The 12,070-nt window shown below is 43.7% G+C and overlaps 1 protein-coding gene across 6 annotated transcripts in view; it reads left to right on the top strand.

Moving 5' to 3' along the window:
- dmd (dystrophin) overlaps positions 1-12,070 on the top strand; it is a 555,891-nt gene that overhangs the window by 218,131 nt on the left and 325,690 nt on the right. Inside the window, exon 10 of one of the 6 annotated variants that reach the window (XM_084050681.1) lies at positions 4,495-4,629. The exons of the other annotated variants lie outside the window; for them this stretch is intronic. Within the exon in view, the coding sequence (XP_083906807.1) occupies positions 4,495-4,629 (135 nt within the window). The remainder of the gene's footprint in view (positions 1-4,494; positions 4,630-12,070) is intronic. 6 annotated transcript variants of the gene reach the window in all.

Here is a 12,070-nt window from a genome sequence, read left to right as displayed (position 1 = left end):
ATAATTTATTACTCGTCGGCCGAAAAGAGCTGTTCGGGTCAAAATATCCCCCCCCCCTCTCTCTCAGACTGTGTTTCCGCCTGTGGTGCCATAGTGCTGACTTGGGGTATTAGCGGTGATAATTTACACTTCCATCTGCAGCCCAGAGGCATTGAGAGAAGCTCATGTTTATATCCCTTTATCTTTTTTTTTGTGTGTGTATGTGAGTGTCTGGAGGTAGGAAGGGAGGGAGGGGGTTGACAGGCCAAAAAAAAAAAAAAACGAGAACAGTACCAAACTAGAGGAGCTACAGTACATTAAAAGAATAGCAAACCGAGGATTCAAATCCATGAGCTCGTGAGCCTTGAGCGAGCTGGCCGCTTAAATTCCTAACGAGATGTGAAAGCGTGCCGTCCGTCGCGTGGCTAACCTCGTTTGCCACTCGGCTCTCCGGCGTATACGGAGGACGATAATGGTTTATTTTTTCTGTGGAAATCAATACGACTTACATTGTTATATACTTTCGTTTTGTTTGTTTTTTTGTCTGTTTTGCTGTGAGGAATTAAATGTTTAGAGAGCAGCGTGAAAATAGTGTGTGTATGTGTGTGTGTGTGTGTGTGTGGGGGGGGGTTAGGGTAGGGGGGGGGGGAGGAAGAAAGTGGCCAGAGATGGAGGAAAGGAAGGAGAGATACTGTAGAGCAGGAGCCTGGTGAGATACTTTGTTTGTTTTGTTTAGAGGGAGATGGAGAGAGACAGAGGGAGAGGGAGAGGGAGAGCACCCGACCTATTGTAGGTTTTGACCGGGTCTGTCACAGTACAGTAAACATGGCAGCAGAGGATAGTGCTTCATGATGGGTAACAGCCACCGGAACAGCACCCCAACCTCCCGATTGAAAATGAAAGCCCGAAAGGGTGATTATGCATTGTGCATAATCACCCTGAAGGCAATAATGACCACCTCCCCGTACATTATCCCGCTTATTACACGGCTACTTAATAAAAACATAAAAGTATTTCCTTGCTTACGGCAATGAAAGTATTCCATAAGTGGTGCGCTTGGCGGACACGGTCGGCTCGTAAAAACAAGGAAGTGTAGTGGATCAAATAGAATACATTTTTGGTTACTGCGTCGTCTATTTCTCGCTTCAAATGTTTTCGAAATATTTAGTTGTAAATGACATGATGTTTGTTTACATGCGGCATAAAATCAAGCAGCGCAGGTTGATATGAGCAGGTGATCTGCGTCTTTGATTAGACAGCGGTCTGTTATTGATCTCATCGGTCATTATCCAGAAATAACAAACCACTGAATTCAGCGATTGACCAATCAGAATCAAGCATTCAACCAAGCTGTGTAATAAACAAGTTTAAAAGTGTAGATATAATAAGATACAATCAGATAGATGTTTTTTTTTTAATTGTCATTGCATTCAGAATACAGCACAATGATGTTACCCTCTCCCAATAACAGCAGAATAGCACAAAGACAAATGGTAAGCCAAATAAATTACCATTTGTAAATATTTATTTTGGCCTGATGAGCCATGTTCACGGCTGCTTAGCCCTGGTTTTATTTATTTAATTTGCCATTTGATTTGATGGTTTATTTTGAGATTTGGAGAGTGCAGAGAAAGCAGGACAGTGAGGGCAGACAGAGGGAGACGTGCCAGACATGACGTTAGTCACATTCAAACTCACACGGGGTCCTCGCGCCTCACAAGGAACATATGGTCAGCGCCCCCTGACTTTGTTGTAAGTTAATTGAGATGAATGGCGGCGCTACAGTATTTGTTTTGCTGGGGGTGGTGGACACAGGCTGTGAATTCATCATCTCATGTAATTATCTCCTAGCCAGCCATACACCAGTACACATCACTGTTGTCCTTGCATTTGTGACACATATCTTAATCATTTGGCACTGTGGTTCCACCAACTCTGGTCCTCTGCAGGGGCTGCTTGGCACCAGCTCGGTGGTCTTGGGGTAAGAGGGTCCGCCCTGTCACTGGGAGGTCGGAGGTTCGATTCCCCGGCTGGGATGTACCAAAGACTATACAAATGGGACCCAATGCCTCCCGTAGGGGTGTGCCGATACACTAATTTCACCAAACGATACGATACGATATTTGGCTCACAACTTCGATACGATACGCACTTTTTTTATGATGAAAATATATGGAGGAGGAAAAAAGTAAATGCAAACAAATAATTCTGTTTTTGCATTATTCAGACATGCAAACTTGTAGCTTTTCAGCTACAATAGCCGTTTTCAATCCAAATAGGGCAATAGTGTGACACCTGACCCGAAAAAACAACAACATGTTGTCACCCTTTTCACCTCGGGGCTGTTTGCATGCTTGATTATAATGATTGTAAAAAATAAAATATATATATATATTTTTTTTTCAAAACAATATTTTTTTTTTCCAAAACGATACATATCGTCACGAAAACGTATCGCGATATATCGTGGGACGATATATCGGCACACCCCTAGCCTCCCTGCTTGGCACTCAGCATCGAGGGTTGGATTGGGGGTCAAGTCCCTGTGACATACTAGCGTCATGTCCAGGAGGTGTACTTGTACATCATGGCTGGGGGATGTATTTGTACATCAAGCCGTCTCACGCTACAGAAACAGGAGGTTAGGCTCCTGCTCTATGGGCCCACAGGGTTCAGTAAGGCTTACTTACAATGCTGAGCGGCTTGTTAGTACCAGGACCTCTAGTACTGCTGGTTTTCTATCCTACCAGGACCTCTAGTACTGCTGGTTTTCTATCCTACCAGGACCTCTAGTACTGCTGGTTTTCTATCCTACCAGGACCTCTATTACTGCTGGTTCTTTATTTGACCACAACCTCTACTACCAGTGTTGCCAGATTCTGTGAGAGAAACAAGCAACCTGGTCTAGGCCAAAAAAAAAAAAAAACTGCCCAAAAGAAGCGATTATGGGCCACATGAGCACTTTAACATATACATCAGCTATTTGAAAATAGCCGATCTACAAGCTCACAACATCGCGATGCGACGCGTTGTGATCTTGTAGATCGGCTATTTTCAAACAAAGTCTGGCTGGGAAATTATAATGAGCAGATCTGGCAACCCTGTCTGCTGCTGTTTTTCCATCAGGACCTTTAGTACTGCTAGTTTTTTATCACTCCTTTCTCCATCCACCACAACAAATATGAAATGCGTTACAGCGGTGTTGGGTCATCCAAAGCAAGGTAGTCAATAGTGTTGGATGTGGTCAGAGCAGGGCTGTCAAATTCAGTTCAGGTCAGGGGGGCCACGTTGCCTCTAACGGTTAGAGGCTGTGTCTCTCCTGTGTCGCAACAGAAAACTAACTTTGACGAAATGGGCTGGTGACTGAACCACATGTGGGGGTCCAGGCCTGATATATATGTATCCCCCAGAATGTCGTCCCCCGCCCGCCCCCCCCTGGGATGTGCATTCTCTCTCTCTCTCTCTCTCTCTCTCTCTCTCTCTCTCTCTCTCTCTCTCTCTCTCTCTCTCTCTCTCTCTCTCTTCATCTTGCCATTATGTATGTATGTATGAATGTTCACATTTTGTTTGTTCTCTCTCTTCTGCTCCCTTCTTCTCTCTCTCTCTCTCTCTCTCTCTCTCTCTCTCTCTCTCTCTCTCTCTCTCTCTCTCTCTCTCTCTCTCTCTCTCATATACTTCTTTCTCTCTCTCTCTCTCTCTCTCTCTCTCTCTCTCTCTCTCTCTCTCTCTCTCTCTCTCTCTCTCTCTCTCTCTCTCTCTCTCATACTTCTTTCTCTCTCTCTGCCTCTCACACTCACCTCCGATGACCGTTCTCTCTTCCCTCTGTCCTTTCCTCTCTTTCTCCGCCCTCTCATTTCATCTTCAAAACACCACCTCCGCTCGCTTGTTCTTTGACTCCGTCTCCTCTTTTCTCCTCATCCGTTCTGTATCATCATCTCATGCTGTTTCCCACTCCAATCTCTCACCCCCTCCATTTGTTTCTCCCTCCTGTCTCTCTGCCTCCCCTTTCTGACGTTCCCTGTCTCTCTCTATCCGGCTGTCTTTCCTCTCCACCTGTCCCTCACTCCTTCCTCTCTGTCTCTCACCCCCCCCCCCCCCTCTTTCTCTCTCTTCCCCCTCTGTCTCTGTCTTTATATATCTCTCAACCTCTCTCTTTCTGCCTCTCTCTGTCTCTGTCTCTGTCCTCACCTCTCGCTGTCTCTCTCTCTCTCTCTCTCTCTCTCTCTCTCTCCTCTCTCTCTCATCTCTCTCTCTCCTCTCTCTCTCTCTCTCCTCTCTCTGTCTGTCTCTCACTGTCTGTCTCTCTCTGTCTCCATCTCTCTGTCTCAACCTCTCTCTCTCTTTCTGTCTCTCTCTCTTTCTCTCTCCCCCTCTGCCTCTCTCTCTCTCTCTCTCTCTCTCTCTCTCTCTCTCTCTCTCTCTCTCTCTCTCTCTCTCTCTCTCTCTCTCTCTCTCTCTCCTCTCTCTGTCTGTCTCTCACTGTCTGTCTCTCTCTGCTCTCTGTCTGTCTCTCAGATCACAGTGAGTGTGGCTCAGGGTCGGGTGCGGAGCCCCTCCCCCTCGTCTCAGGCGCGCTATAAAAGCTATGCCTACACCCAGGCAGCGTATGTCAAGTCGCCCGAGCAAAAGAGGAGGAGATTTACGGATCAGGTCCGTCGTCCTGTTAGCTAACAACCCCTCCTATACACCCTGCTGCCTGCCTGTCTGTCTGTCTGCCTGTCTGTCTGCCTGTCTGTCTGCCTGTCTGTCTGCCTCTCTGTCCTCTGGGACTCGTCTCGCGCATAGCCAGGCCATCTGATGATCTCCGCCTAACGCGATACTGTAGGATCAGAGTTCAGTTCTAAATTTCAGAATATACATATCTCTGCTGTCCGGCAGAAACCAGCTAACTCCAAAATGTTCATTTTTCAGGAAATGACAAAAACAAAACAAAACGTGGAGTTAGGAGGTTTTGTTCATCATTGATATAAGAACAGCTGAATGGACCTCCAAGCTCACAATGAGGTTGGAGGTCAAAAAGGGTGGAGCCTGGAGTCAGCAAGACCAGCTAACTCCACCCACCTTTGGTGGACTTGGCTGGTTTAGCAGAACGTTTGAGGATCCAATGGAGTCAGCTGGTTTTGTCAGAAGCGCTTCTTAATACTTTTCATTGGTTCAATATTGTTTTTATGGAAAAATAATGGAATGGCGGAAAAATGGAATTAGCTGGTTTCTGCCGGACAGCAACGACAGCATATCGTTGCTGTCGGGCAACAATTTCTTTATTTTGTAAATTAATGCCCTGGCCTACTTGATCATACAACAGTTTTGCTACTTTTGTGTGACACTGTATAGCATTGGTTCTCAAAGTGGGGTCCGGGGACCCCCAGGGGTACTTGAGGGGGTTCCAGGGGGTCCCCAGCTAAATGATGGATAGGAACCAAATGGACCCTTATGGGTCTGTAACTGTGAGAGTGTACAAATGGAACCAAATGGACCCTAACGGGTCCATTTGGTTTCATTTGTACACTCTCAGAGTTAAATTAACATTGATTTTACAATATAAATTGGGGTCCCAGAGATATAAATGCCATTAAATTGGGGTCCGTAGCCCTAATGCATGTCAAACTGGGGGTCCTTGAAATTAAAATGGTTGAGAATCACTGCTAGAGCCGTAAAAAATCTTCTCTTATGGGGGTCCCTGGCTTATCTTTTCAAATGGGGGTCCGCGGGCTAATAAGTGTCAATTTGGGGGTCCCTGGAATGAAAAAGTTTGAGAACCACTGCTGTATAGTATGACGAAGTACGGCATCAATTTACGAAAAAACAAAAAAAACAAAAAAAACACTTTGAGAACCAAATGCCAAAACTAATGCAAAGAACTGAGGCATGGCATCAGGATTTGGTTTCCAAAGCAGTAGGCGGAGGTCTGTTTGCTCTGGTCTTGTAGTGCTATAGCCCATTGGTTCTCAAAGTGGGGTCCGGGGACCCCCAGGGGTACTTGGGGGGTTCCAGGGGGTCCCCAGCAAAATGTGTTAATATAGCGTCACAATAATTGTAACCGTTTATACTTGGGCTATTCAAAAATAGCAGATATACAAGCTCATAGCGCGGCACCGAGTGCCGCGCTATGAGCTTGTAGATCTGCTATTTTTGAAAAATCGTGAACATTTGTGCAAACCTTGGGATATATATATATTTTTATGACATTTTTAACTCAAATATTTGCCTCTGGGGGTCCCTGGAACAAAATATTTGAGATGGGGGTTCGCGGCCAAATTCATATCATTTTGGGGGTCCTTGACGTGAAAAAGTTTGAGAACCACTGCTATAGCCACTATGCGTTGCATTTAGATTCCTGGAGACGTCTGATCGCCTGGCTATGCGAGACTAGTCCGTGTCTATTGTCTGTGTGTTCGTCTGTACCAGCGTACTGAAAAAAAAAAAAAATGTTTCATATGTTTCCAAATATACAAAACCTGGCTGATATACAGTATAATGTGGGAAGATATATTTTGTGTGGTACCTGAACTGTCCAGTAAGGTAAGGTGGAACAAAATAATACAGTTCCCAGGGATTCAGATATACATTTATTTTAAGGAGCCAGCTGTTTTTGTATATTTCGAAACATAACATGCATATTAACATGTGTAACATATACAATATATATATATATATATATATATATATATACTGTATATGATTTATTTGTAATGATTTATTTGTTTCACTTTTCTTTTCTGTCTGTATTGTATGATGTTTTGATTGAACTCATGAATTGAAATATATATTGCCACTGAAAAATGTCTGGGATATATTGTTCTACAATTCATGCTGAATGCGATGCTGCTTTGGGCTGCTAGAGGGCGCTGACAGGCAGAGACGTGCAGAGAGATTTGGAGAGGCAGGGGCTGGAATTTCAAAAGGGCACATGCACGGACACATGCACGCGCGCGCAGCGCGCGTGCATGCGTCCCCCCTGCGCGCGCAAAGCGCGCGCGAAATTTTGCGGATATTCGTCGGATTCGGGTACTTTTTTACCCGTTTTTTGTTACTTTATTTCGGTTTTAGGGTTGGGTTATAGATATATTTAAAAAAAAAATTAAAACAACTTTTTTTTATATTTTTTTTATTGGTGGCTTTGGATAAAACATTGGTGGCTATAGCCACCGAAGCCCCCGCCTAACGACGCCACTTATTCTTCTGTATAATGAGTACTTTTACTTAAGTAAAGAAATTGAGTACTTTTCCCACCACTGCTGCTGACACCGAGAGAGAGAGAGAGAGAGAGAGAGAGAGAGAGAGAGAGAGAGAGAGAGAGAGAGAGAGAGATATAGGCTCCTGCCTGACAAGTAATTTAACAGCTATATATATATATTTTTGGTCAATACATACCTAATCTGTCTCAAACAATTGGTCCGTGTTCTGCGTGCATTCACTGCGTTCAGTTGTGGCCTCAGTTAGGTTTCGATTGTGTATAATATACTTCGTTTGCCGGGCGGTATCGCGCACCCAAAAAATAGCCGATCCACAAGCTCACAATGCCTGGCGTTGCGACGCGTTGTGAGCTTGTAAATCAACTATAATTCTGCGCGAGCACTGCACGGCACGGTTCTCAATTAAGTAAGCTTTACTGCAGGTGCGCGCAGGGGTTTCTACAGTTTACAGTCAGAGGAGACAAGGGCACTTTTTACCGACAGACAAAAGGGCAGGGGCTCAAGCCCCCTTTGATGTCTATGTGTGCACGTGCATGCTGACAGGACAGGTAGTGTTTAGACAGCATATCAGAGCGTGCGTCCGTCCGTAAACCTACCAATGTCTCCCCTATAACGACTATGTTCATCTGGGGTTATAAGCACTGTGGCTGCTTAACACGTGTTTGTCACAAAACACAAACACGCGCGCACGCGTAGGACCAACGCCCTACGTCCTCCCGGTGGGGGCTCCTCACTGTCAGGTGAGTCAGAAAAAAAGGGAAGAAAAAGGGGTAAAACGCAAAAAAAAATAAAAATCAAAAAAATGTACTCCTCAAATTCTTGTTTGAACATTTGCACTCACAAGAATAGTAATACAACTGTGAACACAGGCACGCACGCGCACGCACGCGCGCACACACACACACACACACACACACACACACACACACACACACACACACACACACACACACACACACACACACACACACACACACACCCTGCCATAACATTTTACTTTTACTTGAGACATTTTTGTCAGCATCACACACACACACACACACACACACACACAAAGCCATGGAGAACACGACAACAAACGCACGGTCACCCGACTTCACTCACTTCTATTAACATCTCATCTTTTTTCCATTTATTTCCCTCAACCTTTCAAAGTGCCTTGAAACCTTGGCATTTGGGACGAGACGACGTGCAGATGTAGCTCGCCGCGGCTCGACTCTGGCTTTCCACGTAACCTCTAATTTCCTCCCCCGAACCGAGGACGACAATGATCTATTCAGAGAGCGTGTTGAATACTTAACCCATTAAGACCTGGGACGCATCTGTGTCGCATCTTTTTTGATTTGAGCTAAAAAGCATTATTTTACACTTTGGCTATTCAAAAACAGCAGATATACAAGCTCATAGCGCGGCACCGAGTGCCGCGCTATGAGCTTGTATATCTGCTATTTTTGAAAAACATGTTGGCATGTTTGAATAGATATTCTGCAAATGTCTTTTTTGAGAAATCTTATGTTGCTATATCAGTGGTTCTCAAACCTTTTTCATGTGAAGGACCCCCAAAATAATATGTGTTTGGCTGGGGACCCCCATCTCAAAATATTTAGTTCCAGGGACCCCCCCCAGAAGCAAAGATTTGAGTTAAAATGTTCACTTTAAAAAAATATAAATATTCAAAGATTTGCACGAATGTTCCACTTTTTCTAAAAATAGCCAAAGAAATAAAAAATATGACACACAGACGCGTTCCCGGTCTTAATGGGTTAATGTAGCAGCGGGGAGCGCTTGACTTCACTTGAAACATTATTTTGTCAGATAAGCGTGTGTCAGGCTCTCACACGCAGGATTTGAAGCATGTCATTAGCCCTGTGCTAAAAAAAAAGAAGAGTCCTCTTATCTCAGTTAAGTAAATTTTTTCAGCTAGTGAAACTGACATCCCCCCCCCCCCCCCCCGCCCCGTTTATGCCTGGGTGTTTTTCTGTCTATTTTTTTGGTAAAGAATTGTTTGCAGTTTGTCCGTTTACCCAGGGGCGTGCACAGACATTTTGAGGGGCAGGTGCTCAAGTAAATTATACTTTTTTTTGTTTACTTGGTCGGCTCTTTTTTCCCTCTACACCTATACCTCTTTGCCAAAAATAGCCGATCTACAAGCCCACAACGCCTCGCAGCGCGAGGCGTTGTGAGCTTGTAGATCTGCTATTTTTGGCTAAAGTTCTCCTCAGAAAAGGGATGCTAGGTTTCGAGTGGTTATGGTAAAAAGAAAAATCATATCACATAAAGATTTGACGGACCCCCTGTAGTAGCTCTGAGGACCCCCTAGGGGTCCCGGACCGCCTGTTGAAGACCCCTGCTGTAAACTGAAAAAACAACAACTTTTTTTTCTTCTTTTTTTTTCCAAAAGGGCACTTCTGGTCAAGAGGGCAAAGGGCAGGTGCTCTAGCACCACCTAGAGTCTACTGTATCTGTGCACGTCCCTGTTGCAGTTTGTCCGTTTACCAGTGTTGGGCAGTAGCGAGCTACAAGTAGCGACGCTACATAGCTTAACTACATTTCCCAGTAGCGTGACGGTAGCGTCGCTCCTTTTGAACCAAGTAGCGTTTTCTGTAGTGTAGCTATTTTTAGACCCAAGTAGTGATGTAACGTCCATCATCGCTACACGCTACTCTCACTGGAGAAAAGTTGACTGCAAAATAGTTTTGTGAAGAAAAAAGAAATCCACGGAGGTGATTGGTTGGTTTAGATATGACGACTCACGATTGGGTAAGGAACATTACGGGTAGGCCAATCAGAGTCAGCATAGGGCGGGTCATGCATGCCAAACCAGGAAGGAAAGCAAAACACAGAGACCACATGAAGATCAGTCCGCGATGCGCAGTGGGATCCATAATAACGTGTCCGCAATACTTTTCAGCTGTGTGTGATACTTTTAGATGGATCATACAGTAACAGAAAGATCTATCCACCGTCCCAGCCATGGCTGTTGAAAGCAGCAACAGAGCATGGATCACAGACGATATATTATAACTCTATGATCACAGACGGAGCCAGCTAGTTTTGTTAGCCATTAGAAGCAGTGTTGCCAAATTGTGCGAAAGAAACAAGCAACCAGGTCTATAAAAATAAGCCCCAAATAAGCTGATGAAAAGCTTTACATAACCATTGTCAACTGTTTCCAAACAGCACACAAGTCAATGCAATGCCCTTTTTTTGTCAACAGATAACTAATAGATAGCTGCTATGTTTCACTTTAGGCAGAAAATGAATAACATTATGGGGTGGGGAAAAGAAAAGGCAAACTAAAATAAATACATACAGTAGGCTACATAAGAGGGAAAAGATCATCTAGAGCAGTGGTTCTCAACCTGTGGGTCGGTATCCCCAGGGGGGTCCCCACATGATTTTTGGGGGGTCCCCAGATGACAGTGAAGTGACCATTTATGGACTTTTAAGGCCTTTTTAATAAAAAGTAGACCATTACAATCAACAAACTATACTATAAAAACTGTGTCAGATATTGGCCAAATAGTCAAATAATATAAGAAAGAGGCAAACATTTTGAAAATAGCTGATCTACAAGCTCACAACGCTTCGCATTGTGTGGCATTGTGAGCTTGTAGATCTGCTATTTTCACAATTTGTATCTGTGGAACCAAGTCAAACTAAATAATGCCTCAACTCCTACATTCCAAGTGCTTGTCAGGGTGGGGGGTCCCCAGTTCAAATATGATTATTTTGGGGGGTCCCCAGTTCAAATATGATTATTTTGAGGGGTCCCCAGTTCAAATTTGATTATTTTGGGGGGGGTCCCCAGTTCAAATATGATTATTTTGAGGGGTCCCCAGTTCAAATTTGATTATTTTGAGGGGTCCCCAGTTCAAATTTGATTATTTTGGGGAGTCACGGCCTGAAAACGTTGAGAATAACTGATCTAGAGCAGTGTTGATAATTCATATCTTTTATATACATTTATTTGGATTTAAATACAGTCTAAATTGATCAATTGATTTTACTTACAAAATGAGGAATATATAGGAATATTATTTGAAAATTTCAGTTTTGTTTGACATCACACATTATAATAAACAATCAAACTGAGCATTTTTTGCCTGCCTATTTGTTTGGTGGAAAGTTGTTTTTGATCATGAAGTTGATAAAAAAAATGTTTTTAAAAAGTAGTGTAGTATGTAGCTAGCTACTTTTGCCATGTAGCTTGTAGTGTAGCTTACTACATTTCTCTGACGATAGCTTCCGTTGTAGTTGAGCTACATTTAATCGAGAGTAACTAGTAGTGTAGCTTGCTACATTTTCCAAGTAGCTTGCCCATCACTGCCGTTTACCAGTGTCACTACAGTACAGGAAATGACAGTAGGCTTACACTTGCCGTCGGGCAGAAACCTCTTATCTCCACATTTTTACTTTAAAATAAAAAAAATATGAATCAACGCTCTATTTGATCATACTACAGCGTCACACACAAGTAGCAAAAGTTGCAGATCCGCAAGCGACGCGTTTCAAGACGACTTGTTATATTTAATCTATATCTACCCACCTAAACCTCTGGATCCCTACGGTGTCCAATGGGCGGCCGTTTGAAGATTGCGCAAGAATGAACGGGTAACCACGGTATAAGTTCACGTAATCTACAGTGAACTTGTAGATCTGCTAGTTTTGCTATTTTACTTTTTTTTTTTTTAAATATAATAATAAAAAATGGAACGGTTTCGGACATACAAGGTTTCCACCCGACAGCAGTGATATGCAGCCATACGATGGCGTTTATCTATAGAGAAACCAACGTCTCTCCCTCTATAAACAATGAATAAAGTCCTTTCATAGAACACGAGCGGACGAGCCCCCAAATTATACAACTCTCCAACAAACACGAGTCAAAAGAC

Source organism: Gymnoscopelus microlampas (genome assembly GCF_963454915.1).
Source record: "Gymnoscopelus microlampas genome assembly, chromosome: 24".
NCBI lineage: Eukaryota > Metazoa > Chordata > Actinopteri > Myctophiformes > Myctophidae > Gymnoscopelus > Gymnoscopelus microlampas.
This window is presented reverse-complemented; position numbering and strand designations above follow the sequence as displayed.